Raw genomic sequence first — 25,041 nt, 5'->3', positions numbered from 1 at the left:
TGGAAGATTGTGGACATGGTGTACAGACAGAGCCTTAAACTACTGGGATTTAAAAAGTAATAGATAACAGGGTCTCTAAACAGAGGGAGAGATGTTTACAGAAAACTTTCTTTACCTATATTCCCCAACAGCATTACTTGCAGTGGGAAAGGAATGCTGGTAGCAATCGTGCTAGTGTAGATGGGATGTCAAGCAGCTATTGGGACCTCATCTAACCTGGCAGGTGGTTAGAATGGCCTTTGCTACTGCTCCCAAGATTGCAATCTCCAGTTCAGCTCTGTGGGTAGGAATGATGATAGGAAACTTGGGGCAACCCCTCCCCGTGCAAAGACTTACACTCATGTTTAACTAGACATTCGCAAATAGCTCCATTGACTTCAGTGAATTTACACATGAGGCTAAGCACGTGCGTAGGTGGTTGTAGGTTCGGAGCCCCCATGTAGATAACAGTTTTGTGGTTTCTGAAAAACAAAAAAAGTTCTGTTTTTGAAAACCAGAACATTTCCGCTTGGCAAAGCTGCCGTGGTGGCTCATGGAAATTGTTGTTCCGGAGCCTTGTGCCTCCATTTTTCTCTGTAAGCTGGGCTCCCTGGTTGGACAATGTCCAAGGTGAAGGGTGGGGCCAGTAGAGGACCCCAAGCTAAAGTCAGGGTTCGTGCTGGTTGAGGTTCTTTGGGTAGGGTTGGGTCCCCCAGGGCTTACTGGACAAGGGTTAAAGCTGGGGCCAGTACGGGTCCTTGGGATGGGGCTAGTAGGGGGCCCTAGGTTATGGACCAGACCGTAGGGTTAGGGATGAGTCTAGTAGGGCTCTCTGGGTTAGGGACAGTGGTTGGCTGGTAGGGGGCCTGTACTCAGACTAGGTTGGGTGTGGAGTATGGTTAGGGTTGGGGTCTGTTGTGGTCCCTGACTATGTTTAGGGTAGGGGCCACTGGAGCTATTTGGCCAAGAGGTTGTGGTGGAGGTACTGTTGATACTGGTGTTGTTCCTCATGCTGGGGCTGGGGCCAGTAGAGCTCCCCAGTCGAGAGTTACATTTGAGGTCCACCGGTGGCTCCAAGCTAAGGTTATGGTATGGCTGAATACCTGGCTCCAGGCAAGGATTTGAGATGGCTGGTCGTTCCAGGCTACCTACAGGGCTGAGGTCTGATTGTTGCCCAGGTCATGTGTCATCAGTCGCTGGCCTCAGTCTAGGGTTGTAGTTTGGAACAGTTGGTCAACCTTTGTCAGGGTTTTGGTTGGGTCCCCTTGGTAGCCTCAGCCTAATATCAGGGTTGGGGTCGGCAGGTTTCCTCACAGGACACCTAGTGTAGGGGCTGTTTGGTGGGCCCTTCGGTGCGATCTGGAGCTGGTGGATGATCCTGGTCTAGCATTACTGTTGGGAGTGGTGCGGTTAGGGGTTGGGGTTGGGCAGGTTTGATATCTCCCGCTAATGTTAATACGATGTCATATTTATTAATCACCGTGTAAAAATTTGGAAAGTGCTGAGGGGTCTAACCGCGTTTTTAAAAGTGCCTGAGACACTTATGGGCATAAGTCTCATTGATCTGGGTGGATCTTATGCCATCATGAGATTGGTTTATAACCAATATTAATAAAAGCAGTGGGATGCAGTTTTTCGCAGTATCCAGGTGCTTTCGCCGTGCCAGTATCACTGCTTCGCAGCTGAATTCAGAGTACTCAGGAAAACACAGTAAAAGCTGGGAACCTACATGCCAGAAATACTCAGTTCTTGCTTTTATTATACAGGCATTTGCGAAATATCCCCTCCCCCCCTCCAGCCGCTTGCAGGATTCCTTTGTTGCATAGATCGGAAGAAACTATTCACTCCTCATTTCACTTCATAGCACCTTGTCAAGGAACTGCGGAAACTTCCAAGTCTGTAAATCCTGTACATCTTTCTAGATCTGGAAGGAGAGAATAGAGGCTTTGTGCCGTGAAGAGAATGGGTTTTCTGATAGGGAAGGGGGTTTAGTTTCCAGTACATCGGAGGATTAATTGCCAATGTTTTGCACGACCATGCTATTTTGTACCATGCGGCTGGATGATTGGTTTTCACACACACACACGCACACACACACACACATGCTCGATGGGGAAGAAATATTTTGTTTAGATCTTCCCATCTGCCTCCCTCGCATAGTGCACCGCCCCCTTTGCCGAGCACTCATTGCTGGTTAACTGACTGGGCTTCCCTAATCATATGCAAATTAGCGGATGGCCTGTCCGACGATCCCCTCGCACCACGCTACCACAAAGGTCCTGCCCTTCAAACCGGCGCCTCCCCGCCCAGGTGAAACCGTGTGCGGAAGGGAAGTGGGTGTATCTCTTCCCTGCTGCAGGGGAATGATGCCTGGGAGCCCGGAGACTACCTGGGGCTCGGTGTTGCAGCTGTTGCCTTGAGGGGGTCGATCGGGGGAAGCGGCGGCCGAGAGAGGCGAGCGGGGGCCACTCAGCTGGAAACGGAGCAGCTTTCCCTTGTCAGTCCGGATCAAGCTCAGAGCCAGGATTAAAGCAGCCGCGGCGGCGGCACGTGTGGCCGAGCGAGACCCACCAGCGCCCTGCATAGCGCGCCGGGGAAGGGAGCGCACAGCCGCAAAGGAGACCCGCCAGACGCAGCGGGCCTGGGGGTGACCATTGCACCGCTCCCCCGATCCCCTCCAGCCCGGGGGGACCCCGGAGCAGAGAACCCCGGCGCCCGAGGCGTAGGGGTGGGGGGGAGACCCGGCCGGGCGGCCCCCTGACCTCTCCGGATCCTGCAACCAGCTGTTGACGGACTTGCAAGCGCGGAGGGAGGGCGGCTGCCTGTGGACCCTGGGCCGCCGGCCGACAGCGGGGAGCGGGCGCTGAAGGACTGACGGGCTCCCTTCGCCCAGGCTTCTCCCTGAGCCGGATCGGCCGCGGAGCCGGGGCCAGGAGGCGGCTGGGACATCGCCCAGGCGGGGCGGGGCTGGTGACCTTGCTGGGATGCCGGCGCCGGTGCCCCCTCCCTCCAGCCAGCCGCGTAGGGGGGCTCTCACGCCGGGGACACAAAGGCGAGGCGGCCGGGCAGCGACCGGGGCTGGGCAGGCGGATTCTTAGCGCCCGAAGTGGGATCCCCGGGGCAGGGGCGGGCGGGAGAGAGAGAAGCCAGCGCCCGGCTGGATGCCCACACGCCCAGAGGGACTTGGGGCAGCGGGCTCGGTCCTCCTCCTTCCCCAGCACGGTTCTCCTTCCCCCGCTGGGAGCCGGGCGCCTGATGTTCACCGACCTTCGAGCCAAGCTCAGCCCCCCGAGAGGCCGAGATGGGGCTCTGAAAATGAGCTACGGCGACCCGAAAGAGATGGACGGTAAAGAGCGATGCGGGGGGGGGGGGGCGCTGGCTGGGGACACGTTGGGTCGAGCTGGGGATGCTCTTCCCAAGCCACACACGCCGCTTGCTAGGGGCAGGGGGGCCGGCGGGGGGCAGAGCCCGGGCTGGTTCTGGCTCTGGCTCTCCGCGGGATGCACCAGGCGGAGGGAGGCTCGCAAGCTTTCAGCCTGGGGTGTTTTTTTCCCCTCCCCTCCTTTATCTGAGCCTCCAGACCTTGGAGGCGTCGGTCACCTTCGCTGCCAGCAGAGCTGGCGTCTTGAGCTCCTTCCAGGCGCTCCTGGGTTTGCAAGACTGAACGGGGAGGAGTAAAGGCAGGATGAGACGGGGCGGGAGCTGGCAGCGCAGGCTGCGGCGGGCAGGGGGGTGAGTGCCAGGGAGGGACGGAGGGGCTGGGGCTTAGCTCAGGTGTTAGGGCGCTTTGGTTGTGGGCTGGACCCCTCGGGGCGAGGGGGGGATCCGATAGAGAAGAGCGCGTCCGCTGGAGCGATACGGGCCCGGGAGGAGAAAGGCGTCAATCGCCTTGGGGTAGAAGGACAATGAGCGAAGCAATTGTCTAGGCTCGGTGCATTGGGCTGGAAGGGCTCGCAGAGGACATCCCCGGGGACCGGTTTCCACGCGCGGGGGTCTCTGGCTCCCCCCGACTGTGCTTTCACCAGACTCTGGCATCGATCACATCCAGGCGGGGCAATTTCCAGGAGCTGCCCTACGCCCTAGGTGCTAAAAGTTCACCTCCCCTTTACAGCCCCGAGGGGGATGTGGCAGCTTTATCTAGCCATCCGCTCTCCTTTGTCTGGGCACGTCTTGCTGCTCGGAGTCAGGCTTGTCCAGGGCATCTTCCACCTGCTGTCCCCATCTCTGCATCTCACCCTGGCTGAGCATCCTTAAGGCAAGTCACCCCTCTGTAAGAATACTTCCCTCCCTCTCAGGGTGTTGAGAAGCTAAAGGAATGTTTGTAAAGTGCTTTGAAATCCTCAGATGAAAGGTCCCTGTAAGTGCCGAGCATTATTTAGGACTCAACACAAACCCAGGGGGCAAACACTGTTCTTTCAAAAGACTTTGATTCAGAGTCTAGGTCAGACCTCCCTAATGCAGCAGCCTAATCATTGACTTCAGGCAAGGAAGGAACAAGACCTCTGGGCTAAATCCTGACACATACTGGGCACTAGCAGATCCCATGGTCCTGAGCGCCTGACCGCATGTGACCCTCCATGCCTAGATTTTCTGTAGTCTTGTTCTGGGTGGATTGAGACACCAATTTTCCTGTCTAATTGTCAGGGCCTTTGAAATATTATATATACAGATACATTAAACAAAGGAGCTGTCACTGAAAACCAGCACAGGCAGCTCATCCTGGTAGTGCCTGTCTCCACTTGGTATGCCCGCGTACTCGCTGGGTGCCTTCTAGTTCTGGCCTGGTGGGAAATCTTCCAAAATTTTGCAGCTAAATCAAACTTCGGCCGGATTGCGCTCATGTCAGCAAGCACTCACTTATAGGCACAGTCCTCTCTCTTGTCGTCATTCCTTGCACTTCACCTGGCTCCTAGCTTTAATTTTCAAACCAAAACCAGGAATTCAGTGCAGGAAACAGAATAAAGCAGGTGCAGTTTGTTTTCTTTCCTCTCTTCTTTCTTCCCCCTCAGATGAAATAGCAGGAAAAGGCATCAACCTGATCTCTTAATGTAAATTAATTTTAAAATAACAAAATAATATTTACAATGTAAATATTCTATGAGAGAGCTTTAAAGGAATGGAAGCTTTAATGGAATATTTGGATTAGCATAAATCAAGGCTCTGATATACACTTAATGGGCCAAATGTGTCCATGGTGTAACTTCATTGACAATATAAATGAATTGGTTCATTGGTGTCAAGCCATCCCTTTAACGGCATGTAATTTCACTGAAGCCAATGGGGATCTCTGGATACAGCGGAGGGTAAAATATGGGCCATATGTTGCATTGAAGCTTGGGCTGGGGGTGGGAAGGCCATGTCATAATTTGGAGCCTCAGTGATCCAATGTGCTATGAACCACTCAGGGGAACCACGTCACTCACACCCTAGTGCCCAGGAATCTTTCCCAGAGAGTCAAGTAGAATTCACCATCCTTTACAGCATTTTAAGTTCAGCTGAAGGGGAAAAGTAAAATAACATGAAGGACAATTTATTTTGTGGTTCACATCGTGAAGGTGTCAAAGGCCAGGCACGACCTCTGGGGACCCATTCCATGAGTGAATGATGTGATTTATTCACCCAGTCCTCAGAAGCCCCAGAAGAACCTTGATTGTTTTTTCTTTCCCTGCTGCAAGCAATGAAGGAAATGCAACGGGCCTCTAGTTAATCTGAACTACAAATCCATCTTCTTGATTGCAGGCTAGTTTCTTGCACCATTAGGTGCTAAATGTCTCTTTCCCATGGGGAAGTTGGAAATGCAGCAAAATGACAAACCGTTTTTGTTCGTCATAAAGCACCCTTCTCTAAGGCATTGTATGAAGCTTAGCATTTCTGTTACTGGGTATAAACTATTGTAGCTACTTATGTGAGCTCCATCTCCATAGTATCTGTGCACATCACAATCTTTACTCTTCACAGCACCCAATGAGATGAAAGTGCTATTATCCCATCTTACAGATGGGGAACTGAGGCCCCAAGAGACTAAGTGATTTGCTCAGAGTCATAGAGGATGTTGTGGCTAAGTAGGAACTGATCCCAGGTTTCCTACAGCCTAGCCTAGCACGCTGACCACTGGACCATCCTTCTTCTCTGAGGAAGTTCAAGATTTTGGGACCAAGATTTCCCAGAATTGTGTGTGAAAAAGACATTTGTGCACTCCTAACTTGCACATGCATGTATCACTTCACACAGCTGCAGTAACGGTGCACACAAAGTAGATGCAAAAGCTGTGCCCTTGTGTTTTGTATGAGTTTGAATTATTTGCTTTGGGCTTTTTTTTTTTTTTTTTAAATAAGAGACTCTGAAATAAATTTATGGCCCCATATTTAGGCCCCCTATTGACATTTGTCCCAGGCTGTAAACCCCCATGAAGTCTGGCATGGTTCAGAAGGATTGGCAATTGAGTGGGGGAAAAAGTGCATCAAAGGGCCTATCTCTGGAGGTGAAGGGAAGATTGGAATAGCAGGAGTGTCACAGGTCAAGACTGAGGTGCACTGGGTATGGAATAGCAGGGCTGCAGTACATGTAAGACTTATCTGCCTTTCCCTGGGTATTAGCTCTTCCTTTTCATGAACAGCAAAATCACTCACAAATTTTAAATGGAGCTTATTTCCCTGAGGCAAAATTCACCTCTCTAACTTGTGTGCTGATGTTCTGCTTTTCTAGATCTGCATAGGGAAAGCTGATCCCTGTAGAGATCTGCAATTTTTATTTTGCACTTAACAGGCCCCTATTCCCATAGTATCTGAGCGCCTCTAATCTTTCAAGTATCTATCATCACAACAGCCCTGTGAGGTCAGGCAGATAAGACCACTTTATAGCTGGGGACCTGAGGCTAAATGATTTGACTGAGGTCACATAGGAAATCTGTGGCATAGCAGGGAACTGAACCTGGGACTCTCCAAATATGTCTACACTGCAATAAAACACCTGTGGCTGGTGGGGCTATAAAATTGCTGTGCAGACATCGAGGCCCCAGCTGGAGCTTGGGCTCTGGGACTCTCTCCCTTCACAGGGCTCCAGAGGCCGGGCGCTAGCCCATGCCGGGATGTCTACATGCAACTTTATAGCCAAGCTCTGCAAGCCTGTGTCCCCTGACATGGGCCAGCCACAGGTGTTTTATTGCACTGTGGACATATCCTTAGGTCCCAGGCTAGTGGTCTAACCACTGGGCAATCCTTCCTCTTTGCCAGGTGATGGGAATCTTGCTCCAAATTTGTATGCTTTTGATATGAATTTGGCTGCTTGAAATTTCTCTCTCAAGGGATGGTTGGTAACATCTGCAAGTGGGTTGGCAAAACTGTCATATCAAGTCTGTTCCAAGCAAATTTACAGCAGCAGGTAGCGATCAAACTGCATCAACTCAAAACACGAGGCCCTCCCTTTCCTGAGACACTGCCAATGTCGGTCTGTCTCATTCAGTGTTTTCAGGTCTTGGACTGAACAGTGGGATCTTTTGTGGAGGATTCAGAAATCATAAATTTTCCTCTCCTTTCCTACCCAGTAGTAACTGTTGTTGCATAAGCTCAGGTAACATCTATTTTTCATCAACACGTGGCTAGTGTTAAAAGTGACTTGGGGAGGAAATTGAAGTTGCTGTATGTTTTGAGTGAGTCAAGTGAACTCCATCTTCCTGTACTGTTCCAAATGGCAGCTCTCAACCTTTTCCTAGCCATACTCTCTCTCACCCCTTCTGAACCCAACCAAGATGCATGCACAGTGAAGAAGGTCCCTAGGCTGTGAATTTATATGCAATGCCTATGTTCCTATCACCCATCACAGAAAGCAACAGCTGCTATAGGTTTCCATGCAGCAGTTTAGCCTTGTTCTGTCTCTCTGGCCTTTCAAGACCCGTTGCATTTCCTTCATTAGGGAAGGGGCACTGAAATAAATCAAAGTGCAACAAGAGAAAACTAGGAGGCAGTGGGAGATCAGCCAGTGTTTTTCTGTTCAGAGCACACATGCTAACCTGTTAGTTCTTTGTCCCCAGACTTCACCTATCTCCTAGGAAGATTTAGGACAGGCTCATCTCCAGTCACTGCTGATGGAGGCTGAAATGCTAGAGGGATGGAATGAACCAGGTTGATAAAAAATAACCCTTTCTCTTCCTGGTTCGACGCTGCTGTTAAGCACATCAGCTTGGCCTGGTAAGGAAAATGCAGCAAGAGGGTACAAGAACCAGTGCTGTCTAGAAATTCAGTGAAACCTACTCTAAAGGAGGGATTGTTGTCTAGTGATTAAATTGGGGGGCCAGGTCAGGACTGGAATTCAGGACTCCTGGATAGAGCTGGATGAATTTTTTTTGGAGAATAATACATTTGCTGAAAAAGGCATTTTTCAGGTCACCAAAACTATTCATGAATTTGGATCAAATTTGACAAATAGTTTCATGCAGGAAAAAAAATGAAGGTTTTTTTTAATTTGTCAAAAGTTCATTTTGAAATGAAACCTTTTGACTTTTCTTTTTAAAATGTTTCATTTTGACTTTTTTGTTTCAAAACAGCATCTTGATTCAAAACAAAGCTAAAGAAAGAAAGACCCAGAAATGACCTGAAACCAAAACTTCACTTTGGGTTAAACGAAACATTTTGTTCAACCTGAAATGAATTTTTTCAGATTTTTTGGTTCAGCCCCAAACTGAAACATCAGTTATTTGCTCACTGCTGCTGCGATATGCTCCTAGCTGTTTAAGAGGGGTGAGTTCTATCCCTTAGAGCAGAAGACTGAAAGTCAGGAGTCCTGGGTTCTATTCCCACCTCTGCTCTTGAATTGCTGTGAGACCCTAGGAAAATTACTTAATCTTGCTGCTTCAGCTTCCCTCTTTGTATTTAGCTCCCAAAGGTGTTGCAATATTTAATTAATGTGAGTCAGGTGTTTTGCAATCTTTGGTTGGAAGTCGCTCTAGAAGTGCTAAGTATTATTATGATTACAAAAAGACAATAAATCAAAGAGAATAATTTACAAGGTTTTTTATTGGCGTGTTTCATTGTAGGCAAATAATTGGTTGACGGACCACAGCAGGAGATATTTTGAAATGGCAAGAACCCCATAAAGCGAGGTGATATCCCCTGCTCCGAGGCGAGTGGCAGCAAAGAAACAGATCCAGAGTATTATTTTTTTAGGAAAGGAAGCATGGTGGGAAACAAGTAGGCTTGGAAGAAGCATCAACTTTCCATAGCTGAAGCCAGATAGCATTTTAAGATGAGGAAGGCAGGACAGTGAGATTGTATAGGAAGAATAGACCAGGTGAGGTAAGTGTAAACTTCGTGTGGGTAAGTGGAGATGCATAGGAGACAGGAACTCCTGAGCTGTCACTCCATCTCTGACATGAACTCCCTCTGTCTATGGCCTTGGACACCTCATTTGATCTGTGAAGTGAAGCTAATGATATTTGCCTGCCTTACCAGGGCGAGGGGTCTGCAGGAGGATCCTGGCTATGTCGGAGGCCGCCAAAGCAGGGTGTGTTGCCAGGCTGCAGGAGGTCCATACAGGGCAGCCGCCCCCCATATGTGAGTGAAGAACTTAGGCTCTCTGACTACTGTGGAGAAGGCTGCGGGCAGAAGGATTTGGGGTAAGAATGAGAGCAGCACAGGTGCAGCAAGAGAGCTGGCCTGGATGTGCAGGAGCACAGGGGACATGGGTGTCCCATGGCACTGGGTTGGTGGAGGAGAAAGGTTACATCCCTCTGAACCCAGCTGAAGTCCCCTGGCTGAGGCTCCCTGGCTGTGTCTACCTACCGACTTCTGCTGGCATAGCTGTGTCACTAAGGGATGTGAAGAGATGTGACACGTCGTCTCCCCCCGCAGACTGGCAGAAACCCCTCATGTAGACACAGTTATACTGGCAAAGCTCTGCTTCCAAGCTTGTTTCACTTGGGGAAGGAGGATGGAATTAGCTATACCAGTAAAAGCATAGCTTGGCCAGTACAACTGGGTCCACACTAGGAGCACTTTGCCGGTGCAGTATGCCAGTGTCCCCATCCTGGCAAAGCGCACTGAGTGTAGACACAGCCTCAGGCTCTGCCCATGGGTCCAAGACTTGACCTGGTGCTTTGGGGATGAGAAAGAGATGTGCTGGGTCGTCAGGGAGATGGGATAAGCTCCGTTAATACAGGCGAGGGTGGCAGAAAGCTGAGAAGATTAAAGTCTCCTACCTTTTTCTCTGTGTGTTTCATACATACCTGCTAAGTAAAGAAGCCAAAGTCTTGCAAGCAGTGAGTAAAAATGCTGATTAATACTTCCTGTTTCTGTAGCGCCTTCCATCCCAGCATCTCACTCTGCCCAATTCGGATGAGCCCCTGCTCAGGGCTAGGAAAGGGAAATGCTCCTTTGCTCTTTGCGCACCTGGACACTCCTAGTATTTCCCTGAGTGCAAGGACTGCTCCAGTTTAGTGGTGGGACCGAGGGTGCATTGCCACAGTTCTTGGCTCCTGGAAGCATTGTGTTGCACTGGGATGGTGCAGCTCTACGCTGATCCCCACCATAGATGCTGGAACTAAGGGTGCTGGGGGGGCTGCTGCACCCCCTGGCTTGAAGTGGTTTCCATCATATACAGGATTTACAGTTTGGTTCAGTAGCTCCAAGCACCCCCACTATACAAACTGTTCCAGCCCCCCTGCTTTCCGCCCACCCCGGGCTCCATGGTGTCAGCATGTGTCGGCCCAAACCAGTGAGGCCACACCACTAGAGCTGGGCAGAGGACAGAGATTCCGTCTCCAGGAGGATTTTGCAATTTCAGAATTCAATTTCATTCCGATTTGGAACAAAATCTACACGTTTAAATTCTCCATGGAAGCCAAATTGCCCAAAGAGCTGTTTGTGTGTGGATCTCTTTAGAAACTGGAAATGAAGAGGCATTTTGAAAGGAAAAATTGAAATGTGGATTATGTCAAAATGGGACATAATCAAACTCACCTCCTCCCCTTTTGTTTTCCTCTGAAATAAATGTTGGTGAAATCCACATGATTTAGCAAAGCCTTCGATTCAGGGGAGCTGCGTTTTTCTCATGGAAAACTGTTCCGGCCCAGCGTTCCTGATTCAGCTCAACACACAACATCCCAGGGGAGTCAAATGAAGAGCGGAACATGGGGAAACGGAGGCCCAGAGATGCTAAGTGACTTCCCCAGGAGCATTCAGCAACTCTGGGATCGAGCCAGGAACAGAACTTGGGTCTCCTGTAGATAAGCTCCGAGGCTAGTGTTGCTTTCCTAATTCTCAGATGAGTTCCGCTTTGCGTGGGCAGCTGATGACCACTGAACTGTGACATGCAGGATTGCCACAGGCCCTTACCCTTAATTTTATTTGTTGATTTGGGTTTCCACTGGCAGCTTTGTCTCCACTGGGGAGCTGCTGAATAGTGCACCAAACAAGGCTCCTTCCCCTCTTGGAGAACGCTTTCACCTCCAGGTATCCAAGCCCGTTGAAATCTCCACTTGACACAGGATTAGAAGGGGCGAGCGGAGGAAATGACAGGCAGATATTTAGGTCTAGTGCTAGCCGGGTTAAGCCCTTTTCAAAGTAGTTTACATTCTGCCCTTCTGTGTCACTCCTGGCCATGTAAATGAAGGAGCTTAGCGAGGAGGCTGGGGGTGTGGGATAGAAGAGGGGATTATCTAAGGACAATGACGTGGGGGGAGGGGAGCTTTGGCTGGGCTGTCAGCAGGAGAGTGCTGGGTATAAAGAATGCCAGGGTCTTAATCCTCCTCTCTGCATTGCTGATTGGCTGGGTCGCTGCCCAGCACGCTGAACAAGCAGAGGGTACCGAGTGCTGCATATTGGCAGGAGGGCTGAAGCGCCGATCAGCAGGAGTCGGTCAGGTATGGCAGAGGGCAGAAGGGACGCGGCTGCGCTCAGGACAGCTGGTCCTGAGCACTCGCCCAGCGCTGGCTCGCCGCCATTCATCCAGCCTCTTCTGAGGCTGCAGCCAGGGCGACCACCCCTCTCCCACGGCGCCGACATACGGAACCGTTGAGGTACACCCCAGGAAGGCTGGGTCTGGTGAACGTGCGGTGCAAGGGCCCAGTTCCCTGTTGGTGTAAATGGCTGGTGCTCCATTGAAGTCAGTGGAGCTCTGCTGACTTGCATCGGCAGGGAGATGTGTCTGAGAACAGGAAGGGATGGGGTCATGCCTCTTTGTGTTTGTAAAGATGTCTCTGCCCATCTCCGTACAAACACTGGCTCTGGAGAGGTGGGCCCAGGGCAGCCAAAGCAAAGGGAGTTATAGTCAGTGCAGAAGAAGACAAAGGCCTGGCTGATTTTTGAATTCATTCCTTTCGGGTCATCGTAGGAGGAAACCGGCTGCTGCTTTTGGTTTTGCGGCTCTGCTAGTGAGCATTCATCTGTGCATATTTATTACTGTATTTACTGTAATGTATGAGAGGCGTGGATCAGGGCGCCACTGGGCTTGGCTTCGGTACTTGACTATGCAAAGACAGGAAATCTCTTCCATTGCCACCACTGTGTCCCAGTACAGTCAGGTGCTCAAAGGAAAAGCTAGGGGTGGCTCAGCTGCTGGACCCTTCTATGGCTTGCTGATCTGCTTGTACCTTGAACCCTCTTGCTCTAGAAATAATGGACTCCGGCCCTTGCTAAGTGACCCCTTGACTTCTGCTTCTATGCTGCAGAACTAAGTGCTGTTGAGTCACCAGAGAGTTGAAACCCGAGGGCTGGTTGGGAGAAGGGAGCAGAAGGTTTTTAAAGAACTGCCTCCGAGCTCTGGGATAATACAACTGCTGCCTCTCTCCATTGGAGCATAAACCCATCACGGGGCTCGGTACGGAGCTCTTTCGTTTTATTCGGAGCTCTTTCTTTTTTTGCCTTTCTCCCATCTGCTCCCTGCTCTCTGACACCATTGGCTCATCTCAGACCAGGTTTGAATACAGCTACCTGAGCTCCTGTGCGAGCCTCAGATACTGCGGGGACGGAAGCAGGATAATGACCTTTGGAAACAGGCCCCTGTCTTTCAGCTTCTGGCCAGGACCCCTAAAGGAGTTCTTTAACATGGCAGGACCCCTGCTCCCCTGTGTACCCCTTCTGTACTACATGCCGCATAGATGCAAGTATTTGGGAAGGGATGCTAGTCCTTCTGTGGTGAAATCTGAAGCCCGCTTCTCCTTACACACCCAGTTTTATATATGTAAATAACACACACATTGTGGGTACTTATGTGAATGGCATTACACGGTACATGAACTAAACTGGAGGGTTCCTGCAGTAGAGCTGTCTATCTTCAACAGCCTCAGGGTAACAGCAGGACCAACTGCTAGCTAATAATGGGCTCTTCAATTTAGCAGGGAAAGGTCTAACACAATCCAATGCCTGGAAGTTGAAGCTAGACAAATTCAGACTGGAAATGAGGCGTACATTTTTAATGGTGAGAGTAATTAACCAGGGGAGCATTATACCGAGGATCCTGGTGGCTTCTCCATCACTGACAATTTTTAAATTGAGATTGGATGTTTATCTAGGAATTATTTGGGGGAAATTCTCTGGCCTGTGTTATTTAAGAGGTCAGACCAGATGGTCAGCATGATCCTTTCTGCCCTTGGAATCTATGAATTATGGTCCCATCAGCAAAGGAAGTAAGCAGCCAAACATGGCAGGGCATGGTGTGGAAATAGAATCTACTATCCCCCTAATAAGGGCGCATAAAGACAAATGATACTAGACTGAGCATTCCATCTGTGGGTGCATCACATCTATTATATAATACTTTTGTTTTTAAAAGGGGAAAACCCCCAAACGCTTGTCAATTGGCTCTGGGGTTTCTGAGTGCGGCTTGTAACCTCTATCACCCTGGCTTGGAATGTTCAGCCACCAGCGGGGCTTTAACTTCTGTGACAGCCATCTTATAATGCTTAATAACCTGTGGATGAGGTCAGCATTTACATTTCAGCTCTTCTTTAAGAAAAGGTCCCTTACCGTCTGTGATGTCAAAGTCACATTACACGGCACTGGCATCAGAATGGTGAAATAGCCCTTTACGTCTGAACTTCTGCACTTCTTCAGAACAGCCCTGTGGGCTTCTCATTGTTCCCAGTTACTGATTCCTTTTGTTATTTACCTGTGACTGGCTTCTCCAGCTGACCTCTCTTTGCAGCAGCCCTTGCACGGATTTGACTTAGCTCTCTCTAAGTACCGACACTGCCTCTGAGCACCAGGTTTTGCTATGCAGTTGCATTTCCATGGAAGACTCAGCTCCATTTGTTATATTAAAAGAAGAAGTAATCGCAAGAGAATTGCTGCAGTGGTTTACCAAGCAATAATCCCATATCAAGGGTTCTGGTGCCATGTGCTCTCATGACCCAGGGCGTCATCAGAACCTTCATGGCATATAGAGAGCAGATATATTTAGCAAGCCCATTCTTAGATCAGGCCCGTTCCATTTTCCCTTATTCTCTTAGCTGGTGTATGTCGTAATTAATTGATGAGGGCTTTTCTCTATTTCTGAAAATTAATGAAAGGAGGACATTCCCTTTCAGAGACCCATGGTCCTTTTGAGCTGTTGGGTCACTTAGTTCCTCCCTTGGGGACCAGTGTAAGATTGCTTTCCACAATATGTTCCCTAAAGGTTCCTTAAGTCAGATTAAAATGTCTCAGGCGATGGCATTTCCACCTCGTCCCTTGGGAGACCATTCCACAGCCTAATCGTTCTCACTCTTAGGGAATATTTGATATTTCGCTCTCAAATTTCCATTGCTGAATGTGATGCCATTACTCCCAGTACTACTCCTTGGATAGGTTTAGTTCTGTACAACGTATCATTTGAGTGAGGGGCATTTTCTTAGAATTCAGTTTCCTGTTGCACAAGGGTTGATTTTTCTTTTCAAGTTAGGGATCTCCCCTAGAGATCCCAACTATAGATATTAGCGCCCAATGGAGTGATGGTTTTTCTTTAAACCTTTCCTTCCTACAGTGCATCAGGTATCCTTAGAAAGAGGCTTCTCTGTGTGTGGCTTCAGAGTGTTCATTGTAGTCTAAACAGCGAGATCTTAGACCCTGCTTTGTGGGATCCACGTGGCTTATGCCAAGACTCTCACCTTTCATCTAGAATAGATGAGCGTGTGTCTCTTGTACTGATACTTTATTCTTACAGAAGGATTCATTTTCTTTCCCCCCAAAGGAAAATGTTACATTTTAATTGGAACAAATGGAATAGCCCAAGCTTCTGAGCAACCAAACAGTCAATATCGAATGAGCACAATTACTTTTCTTTCTCACCATGGTCGTGCATATGCAGATGTGGGCATGCTCACACATACATGTCGTTATTCACCCACACATGCAAATACACCCTTGTGTGCATGTACTCGTGTTCCCAGTGCATGCACACACACGCACACACATATGCTGGATATGAATTCACACCTGTGTGTATCTGTTCAAAGTTCACGTGTGTGCATGTACTCAGAGCTGTGTAAGTGATCACACATTCACAGACACACGGGCATTTCTGTAAATGCTCTGATTGGTGTCTCATAAGGATTTGGAAGAGGAAATGGGCAGGATCTGCTGGGCTCCAATATAATCTCAAGAAATCTCCTTTACCCCTGAATTGTCTGGGGATAGGAGGGCGTGGATGGAAGTTTATCAAAGATCTCCAGGGGATGGATTGACCACTCCATAACACCAGTCTGACTCTATGGAGGCAATGGGCCAGATACTCAGCTCACATAAACTGGCAAACTGTAGCGATGTTGAAATCAGTGGGACTACTCCAATTTACAGCATTTGAGGACCGGCCCAGTGGATTCACACTGGCATAAAACTGGTGTAGCAAATTGGTGAATCAGACCCTGTGTGTCTTGATAGCTGGAATATTGGTGTCAAAGCAAGATTCGCCAGTACTAGCACTGTGTGGGCAAACGTCTCAGGCAGCTCTGTTCATTTCATCGGAGCAAGCTGGCGTAAGAAATTGTGGTTGCGGGCTGTTTGCGTCTCTTTGAAAAGAAAATAAGAGAATGGTGAGGGCAGGAAGACATTTAAACAGCATTCAGGGTATGACCCAGCCTGGGAATGGAAAGTCCCAGCTGATGCTGCATTTTCCATTCCTATCCCCAGAGTCTCCTGGTGTTGTTAGCAAGAGCATGGGTTAGGGGCTGAGCCAAGAAGAAGAGTAATGTTTGTCACATCTCTAGCACCATCGGCGAAGAATTTCAAAGTGCTTCAGCTGAGGAATCACCTCACTGACTGCTGAAATGCAGCCACCTCAGAGGTCGCACGTACACTGAAATGTTGCACAACAGCTTAGTGCAGGGAGTACAAAAGGATCCTGTAGTCACTTGAAATTGCAGTCAGGGAGGTGTTTCAGGGAAGTAGAATATAAAAATCCGTGCTTTATGCTTTATGTCCCTATTCCTAACAACCAGTGCCATGGGATCACAAGAGGCCATGCGGAGTCACTCAGGCCCATGGCTTTAACCTCATCCTGAAGGGTGTGCCTTTGCAGTTTGTATTGCGACCTTCGGCTATGATAATCTCTATGCTTCAGGCAAATCCACCATGCACCCAGAGTCGGGATACGTACAGCCCCATGCATGAGCACCCTCAGATGATACATCCCTAAAGCCTGTGCCCAAGTATCCAGAGCCAGCGCATTCTCAGACCACACGTGCCATTCCTTCAGGTCAAGGGGCTTCAGCCTGCGGCTCACAGCCTTTCGCTGGCTCACCAGTGATGAGACGCTTGAGGCCTCCCATCGTGACACAGTAGCCAAAATCTCTGCACAGGTTCCTCCATCAGGTGTTTTCCTTTGAAGGAAAACTGGGCTGGGCTGCGGGAAGGGAGGGGCTGTGGGGACTGGCATCAAGTGGTTGGGGTCCGGGGGAGGGGGAGGTTAGCGGCAGGACTGGGGTAGTGCTGGGAATGCCCACAGCGCAGACCCACGGTTACTCAGGTCGCAGAATCTGTTGCCATGGTAACAGCAGCCATCTGAGCAGACAGGATGGTTTCACAGGCGCGAGGTGGCAAGAGGCAGCTCCCCCGTCACTCGCGAGCCTCCATCGAGCCAGACAACACAGGCTCGCCCTGCTCTACCCACCAGGCCCCCAGCCCTCCTCAGGTCCGGCTCTGGGAACAGTCAGAGCACTGAGCATGGGATCCTGGGTTATACAGACCCTGTCTGGCAGTTTCGGGAGCAGAGGTGTACAGCTGTTGGACACCCGCCCTCAAACTGCCCCCCTTCCCGTCCTCCTATTTTTACTTCCTGCCCCTCTGAGCTGGAGCGTGGTTTCCACAGCTCACTGTCCCAGCACGCGGCCCCTGGGATGTTGCCTCCTCAGCATTTTTGGTGCTGAACTGCCCCTGGAAAAGGCGCCAGGATTGCCCGGCAATGGTCCGAGACACTGCGCCTGCCCCTCTGCGAGCCCTGGCGTGGGGGCTTCTCACTGCAGAGTGCTCGGGCATTTCTTCATGGTAGGGTACGTCTTTGCTGGCAGTGCCCGGACTGGAGAAGTGTTCGGGGAGCCATGCGGCAAAAAGGCACTCGGTCCCCTCCCCCCACACAAGAGAGGGGCAGGCCTGGCCAGCCTAAAGCTCAAGCCACAGCCGGAGGGTCCTGTGCACACTCAGAGCTCCCCACTGCACCTCCCCCTAGGACTGGCAAGGGAAGCAGCTCTTTGTTCAACCTCCTCTTTGCACCTCCCATCACAGTATGGGGCCCACGGACCAGAAGGGCAGTGCCAGGAGTTTAAGGCACTGTAGCCTCTAAAGGGTTAACGGGTCCTAGCTGGTCACGTGGCTGCTTGGGGCAAACTCCCCTCCAATAAGCCTTCATTTGCTGGGTCACTAAATGTAATCGTATTTCAGAGTAGCAGCCGTGTTAGTCTGTATTCACAAAAAGAAAAGGAGTACTTGTGGCACCTTAGAGACTAACAAATTTATTAGAGCATAAGCTTTCGTGAGCTACAGCTCACTTCATCGGATGAAGTGAGCTGTAGCTCACGAAAGCTTATGCTCTAATAAATTTGTTAGTCTCTAAGGTGCCACAAGTACTCCTTTTCTTTTTGTAATCGTATTGCCTGTGTGTGGCGGTTTCAGGCCCAGGGGACCCAATTAGCCAGCCCTAGGCTGCAGGGGGGGGGCTCTACATCAAAGCCTCCAGAATCAGCTCCAACGCAGCACCTGTGGCCACCAAGCGCAGCTGAGTGAGGGGCTTAGCATCCCACCTGCCAGTGGGAGAGGGGCTCCGTAGCCAGCCATTTCCTAACGGAACTGGGATTTGCGGGTCGGCGCTCCTGCAGCCCGGGTGCGTGGGTCCTCGTCAGTGGCTGTGGCCCCATAGGGTGTCATTGTGCATTTAAGTGCCTGCGACCAGCCAAGGCTGGTCGCTGAGAACTGGGGCTGATTTCGTTTTCCTTCAGAAGACATGGGATTGCTACCATGCTGCAGCTGCTCCCTGGGCGGCCCACAGACAAGCTTCCTTCCTTTAGAATGGCCTCACCTGCTTCTTACTGGAAAATACCCCCTGTCCTCCCAGCAAGCCCTTCTCTTGGCCTCAAGCGCTGCCATAGCAACAGCCCTCTCCTGCATGGTTGCTCAATGGAGTTATGCGTCTGGGATGTGTAGAACAGACTTCTGCCACGTCAGCTAAGAGCAGGTAGCAGTAGTAGGCTGTTGTCCTCTAGTGGACCAGCCACCAGAGGGGAAAGCAACACAGGCTTTGCCAGTGTGGTGCACTTCCCCATCCTTCCCAGATCCTTCGGCCTCAGGGGCAGAGAAGAAGACTGGAGGACGTGGACTCAGTCCTGTCTCTTGAGCAGCAGCGCATAGTGCAATCTGGACAGCTGTGGGAGGACGTTTGTTGTGTTTCTGATATAATCGTTCTCTTCCCCAGCTGCAGCCGCACACTTCAGCTTCTGCCGGAACCTCCTGGAGCACACAGTGTCGGCCGAAAACCTCAACTACCGTCTGCAGCGGAGCACGGGCAGCAGCCTCACCTGGCATGACGGGCGGAGTCAGAGGTCAGCAGGAGGCAGGACTGTCAAGCTCCTACAGCAGCCGGGAACCGAAGGCTCACAGGTACCAGCCTGTCACGAGTGTACGTTCTTCGCCTCTTATGGGACGCTAGCCATGTCTATGTGCACTTCTGAATGGCCCTTTGGGTTAGAGGGGGCCATTCCAGCATATTTCCAGCATGCTCTCCCCCTAACCCTCACCCCCTGGCAGTGCATGAGGTGTCAGAGTCATAGGCTCTGGCTTGCTCCAATCTCCGACCTCACGCTCCTTTTGCCTGCCTAGCAGGGAAAGAGAAGGCCTGTTCTCCCAGACTGGTCCTGTAATGTGCTGAGCACCCTCCAAACCGACTGATTTTAAGTGGAGTGTCTCTCCCGCAGAGCTCAGAACCTCGCAAGAGCAGGCCCTTGATTTTGCTTTACGTTCTCATGATGACTTCATAACCTGCAGAATTTAAGAGATGATTATTGAATTTAGGAGATTTAAAAAAAACCCACCTTGTGGAAGGAGTAGGGGTGGGGAGTGGAACTTGCCTCCCCTTTCCCCCCACAAGCATTATTAATTCTCTTTTTTTGCAGGGCTTTGAAGCTGAAAAGAGAAGAGGTACTTTGATTAGGCAGGCTGCACCTGCCACTGGGGTTCAGTGGAATGTGGGTGCATCAGCAGAGTGCATGCTGGTGTCCTGCATTGAGCAGGCGTGGTGACCTGGAGTGGGCATGGGTTCTCTGTTGTACAGACCCATGCTGTAGCGTCCCCTTAGGGTATGTCGATAGTGCAATTGGAGGTGTGATTGCAGCTCAGGTAGACATATCCGCCCTAGCTTCAGTCTAAGTAGGTTGGATACAATAGCCATGAAGAGACAGCCACCCAAGCTAGGAATGCAAGTGTGTCCCCAGGGTCCCCGGCTGGCTTGCACAGCCTGTGCTGCCATGTCTTCGCTGCTATTAGTACCGTGCTAACTAGATTAAAAGTAGTGCAGGAGAGAGCTGCAATCACACACCTCCAACTGCAGTGTTGACTGGTGCTAAAGCCTGCTTTATGCACGGCATTCAGTACCTGCCACTGAAGCCGTGGGGGTGTAATGCTAGATCTCTGCAGCAGAGATGAGCCTGAGCTACAGAGTCTGGACCAAACTCCCCCAAAGTCCAGGGGTTTGGTTCTGGCCCCATCTCTGCCGTGACTGCCCTGGCGTTCTTTTTCCACAAAGCTGCCATGTGACAGCCTACTGCATTTTGCTCCAGTCAGGACTGGGGGCACCTGCTGTTCTTTCATCATCAAAGGTCTCACTACAGTCCTGATTGGCCTGTTGTGGAAGGAAGTCGGCAGGTGAACCCACAGGGGCATTGTATTCATTATTAGAAGCTATTAACGATAAGGCACTAGTAAGTGCTGCCTCGTCACTGGAGTATTTCCAAGGAGGGAGGCAAAAGGTGCTGACATCAGCAATTCTGCATCATCGGTTCTTTCATTTCCAGTACAACCTCCTGTCCATCAGGGTGCCAGAAGCATTTTGCTTTATGTCTCCAGCTCAGTGTCTCTCTGTGCAGAGAGATGAGGACCGTGTCTCTCTCTGTGCTGAATGTCTCTGCCTCTGATTTAATTCTGCAGCATTAGAAACCAACCCCACCAACTACAACCAGGCTGTAACTTCCTTTGGTGCTTGAGGACCATTGAAGACCTGGGGAGCCTTGCCATTGACTTTGAATCAGACCCTAAGAGAAATTGCAGTGCACGCGTCTGGCTTTAAACTTGCAATATCTCATTCCAGCTGCATGTTCATCCTGCCTCCTCCTGGCCAGGGTGCTGCTGAAGTTTAATTTCCTTTCCCCAGTGTTCAGTACGCACTGTGAGTGCAGGGGGGACAGTTCAGTGGCCCCCTCCCCTTTGTGACATGAGTTTGGTGGGTTTCAGTCAAGTGCCCACAATCCAGTTTGTACTAATAGGGCCCACTTCCACTTGGCAGTGTTGGCAGAGAAGGCAAGGGCTAAAGGCTTGTCCATAAGGCAGCTTAGTGCCCGGGAAGCAGGGGTGTGGATCTGCAGCATGCTAACTGGCTGCGCGGACCCTGCTGCCATGGTCCCTAGGGCACTTTGACCCGCTGCTGCTTGACGTGGAAGTTGGTGAATGTGCGCTAGGGGACTTTTAGTGCCCAAGAGCAGGGACCACCTGGCTGGTCAGTGCGCAGCAAATTCACACAGCCTCAGCTTGCCATGCACTAAGTCTCTGAGTCCATAAACCCTAGATGACCCATGGAGATTAAACTCCCATTTCAGCCTCCCAGGCAGCAGGGCTGAGTCTCCATGGACAGGCAGGCCAGCCTGAGGAAGCTGCCCTGCTGAAGTCTGTGCTGCGCCCATTCTGTGGATAAACAGAATCCACGCAGGTATCTGACCCATCCTGTCCAACAGTGACTACTCTGTTCAGGACCCATGGCTGCATCCATGGACTGGCAGGCTCCTCCCCTGATAGAAATGTAATTTGCTCATAGGGGACAGTTAAAGGTCTCAAGCATTGGGTGAGATTAACAGGGTCTTGATGAGAAAATCTCCAGCCCTTCCAGCTGGAGCTCCACAGTGCCTGAGCTAGAAATGGGTCTGATGGCTACAGCATGGGTGGTTTTATTTTAGTCCCTGCAGTGAACCCAAGGTGGCCTCTGGAGATGCTCCCTGGAGGGCATTTTTCTCTGGGATTAGAAAAACAAAGTAGATCTCACCCTCTCCCTGTGGTGATCCACCTCTGGGTCCTTGAGTAGTGGTGACCCACAGACTGTCAGCTGGGGCAGTGGCTCAGTGGAGAAATGCAGCTGTGGTCAGCAAGGTCTCTTGCTAGGAGAGAGGAAAATGTAAGTGACTACCATCAGAAAAGGACCAGGCAGCAGCCAGGGCACCAGCCCTGTCCTATGAGTCCTGGGTGCAGCCCCTGACTTTCCCAACTCTGTCCCAAGCAGCCATCCTTGTACCCCTTTCCTTGAGCATGTGTGCAAAGTGATGGGGAAGTGGAGCTGGGGTTGAGTCCTGGTTCACTGGGGACTAGGAAGCAAAGCTGCTGCCCCCGTCACACAGTCCCATCAGAAATGGGCCATGGCATCCACTTGGTTTTTAATACTAACTGCTTTGAAGCTTGTCTTCTCTCCCTGCTGGCTGACTCCAAGTCCCCAAAGCAGGGATTCAAGGTGAGAGAGGTTTAAACTTTTGCTGTCCCTGCAAGCAAGAGAAGCTAATGAAGAAAAGCCTGGTGAATTAATGCAAAGCAATTTCACTGTATTCAAAACACTTGCCTCGCAGCCCTTTCACATGTGACCCATAGAAGAAGGACATTAAAAGGCAGATACCTTGCAGATGGTTCCTTGGTCTCTTCCCAGTAGAACAGCCTTTAAGGCAGCCTCTACCTTGGTCCCTGAAACACTAGTGTTTGATATTCATGGCTGTGAGTTTATCAGAGAGACAGTTTAGTTCAGCCAGCTGGAAGACGAGCCATTGATTCATTACACTTCCCCATTTACCACCTTCAGGAGCCCAGCGACTCATGCTGAGCTTCGAGCTGAGCAGGAATAACAAGAGAGAACCTGCAGATGAGTAGGGCTCGGGGCGTGCTGTTCCCACCTTTGGAGCCTGGTTCTCCGGACCCCAACTATAGCTTGAGGAAGTTCCACTGTGACATTTCTGCTCAGAATTGCATCTGCCCAGGCCAGCAGAGAGAGTCTGAAAATCACTGGGCTGGGGAAAGGAGATTTGAAAGATTCTGATCTGGAGCAAGCAAAGGAAATATTTTATTATATGCTCTGAAAGAGTTTCCAGGTGCAAGGCTGCATCTGTTTGGCTTAGCGGTCACGTTCAAGGCAACGAGGTGTAATCTCAGCCAGTTAGGGGGAGAGGCGATTTCAGACAGCTTGCCAATTTGTGAAAATGTGCTCAACCACCAAGATTTCTGCATGGCTCACTCCTGTCTGGGGAAATTACGGGTTCCTAAGTGCCTATTACCCGGTGGGTGGGTTATTTGGATAAGTGGTGCTGTGGTCTCAGCATTGTTTCTTTGTTTGGTTTTAAAGAGCCATTGTTATGCTTGGGCACTTTGTTTTCCTTTTCCCATCATTGCTTATTACTTTGATATCTGTGGGCAAATAGTGGTGTTCTGCATTAGAACCAGCCCCTGGTGTTCCGAGGTACGTGAATGGGAGTGAACTGTGGGGACTTGGGCCGATTTTGGCCATAATGAGGAAAGGCTCCCTACAGGCACGTAACAATCTCCTTCCTGCACATGGTGCCATTGAGCTCACTAGAAGATTTGCCCATGTAAGATCGTAATCTGGTGAGTCCTCCACGATGGGGAAGAGACATGTGAAGACGTGCATGGCACTTAAATGAGCAACTTGCTTAACACATGGAACCGAATCCTGGGTATTTTAAAAAGCATTTTGCATCTTTGCTAATTCCTACCCCCAATGAATTCATTCTCCCAACACCCCTTTGAGGGAATAAGGGTTGTGACCATTGTTGTCACCAAGACACGGAGAAGTTAAGTGATTTGCTCAAGGCCACAGCAGGAATCCAAATCAGAGCCAGGATTAGGACTCTGAATTCTCTGGCTCCCACTCCTGTGCTCGGACCACTAGGTCAGGCCTTCATCAGAAAACATGTCGGGTGTTGGAGAGAAAATGTTAAAGCCCAAAGTCCTTCCCCTCCTTACTCACCTCCCCGGAATACGAACCTTCTGCATAGGTCTTGTTGCATTAGTTTCCGTGAGTCATGGGATATCCAACAGGAACTCGTTGTGACTCCCGGGCCAGATTTCTGAAGGGTCTCAAAGCATACCCCTACCTCATGCATGCCGCCAATGCAACTCCATGCAAAGTGGGTAACTGCATGTGCAAATGCCAGTTCTGGTAACTAGTGTGTGCAGTTCCCCAATTTGTGCTCACAAAAATCGTGGTAACAGCGCACACAAATGGAGTGTGTATTTAGGCTATTCAGTTGCTATTCAGATTCTTTGAAAATCTTTCCCTCCTGTACACACAGTGCCAACACTCATGCATGTGCCCACACACACCTGAGCTATTTTCCAAAAATTCCCCCAAAAGATCTCGGGAGGGATTCTCCCGCCCCTTAGAGCCCCTGTATGATGTAGTGGTGTACTGAGGCCTTAAACACCTCTAAGATGGCCAGGGAAAAATTCTCCTGGTACAGGCACTGTTGGCAGCTGATGGCTGCTCTACACAGACCGCCCCCCTGAAGTGCGGATGGGCACGGCTCAGGATAGAAACGTCAGACCCACGGCCATAACACTGGGGGGATTCTGGAGCAGCACTGTGTTGCAGAGCTGTAACTTAGCCCAGCCCTCTCTAGGGTCATTTTTGCCTTTGACTAATCTAAAATCAGGATGCAGGAAAGGTGGCTTCCCCCACCTGCCCTTGGGCTGTGCCAGTGTACGTTATGCCACCTGGAGGCACAACACATGATCCCGCCTCCGAGGGCAAAGCTGCCGTTCAGCCTCATCCTATGATTCTATGATCCTTGGATGCAAAATTTGCTCGAGAAAAAGCTCCACTCGTCTGTGCACTCCTTGTGCATCCAATTGGCAATGTGGGATGGGGGCAGATTTGGGGCATTCCTACACTTGTTATCTCCAAGACGAAAAGTTGGCCACACTCTGACACCTGCGGCTGCATGGAGGGGAGTCACAAAGGAGAATATTTAAGGTCATGGGCTGATAAAAGGCACCAGATTGTCAGCAGGGATGGGGCAGCAAGTTCATGTCACAGCTGCCCGTGGCTGTCTGGTGTTTGCCATGGCAGGGATATGGGACTAGATTTAGTAACTCCAGAATGCCTGACTTCCTGGTGCACTAATTGTCTCTCTTCGCCTGCTTAATTAGTCAGTGTTCACACAAGGAAGTCGACACTGCACATTGCAGTACAAACGCAGCTGACCTTCTGAATCCTGGCATATTGCTACTAGCCGCTTCCAAACACCACCCCCTACTACTTGCTTGCCTTGAATATGCTCCAGCCATATTCAGCATGTATTGGCCCTTTCCTGAGCCACAGCGGGCGTTGGGGAATTCAACTTCCTTCTAT

General features: G+C 50.4%; 1 protein-coding gene across 2 annotated transcripts in view; it reads left to right on the top strand.

The window, feature by feature from the left end:
• Window positions 1-2,281: 2,281 nt before the first annotated feature.
• Window positions 2,282-25,041, top strand: part of SAMD10 (sterile alpha motif domain containing 10) — a 39,153-nt gene continuing 16,393 nt past the window's right edge. Inside the window, exons 1-2 of one of the 2 annotated variants that reach the window (XR_005288638.2) lie at window positions 2,282-3,325; window positions 18,850-19,034. Coding sequence is in view for 1 of the 2 variants with exons in the window: in XM_038369663.2 (XP_038225591.1) it covers window positions 3,235-3,325; window positions 18,850-19,034 (276 nt within the window). In the remaining variant the exon portion in view is untranslated. The remainder of the gene's footprint in view (window positions 3,326-18,849; window positions 19,035-25,041) is intronic. The other variant, XM_038369663.2, reaches the window with a different exon arrangement.

The sequence above is a fragment of the Dermochelys coriacea genome, chromosome 13, assembly GCF_009764565.3.
Source record: "Dermochelys coriacea isolate rDerCor1 chromosome 13, rDerCor1.pri.v4, whole genome shotgun sequence".
Taxonomy (NCBI): domain Eukaryota; kingdom Metazoa; phylum Chordata; order Testudines; family Dermochelyidae; genus Dermochelys; species Dermochelys coriacea.
Note: the sequence above shows the minus strand (reverse complement) of the source record. Positions and strands in the feature narration are given on the sequence as shown.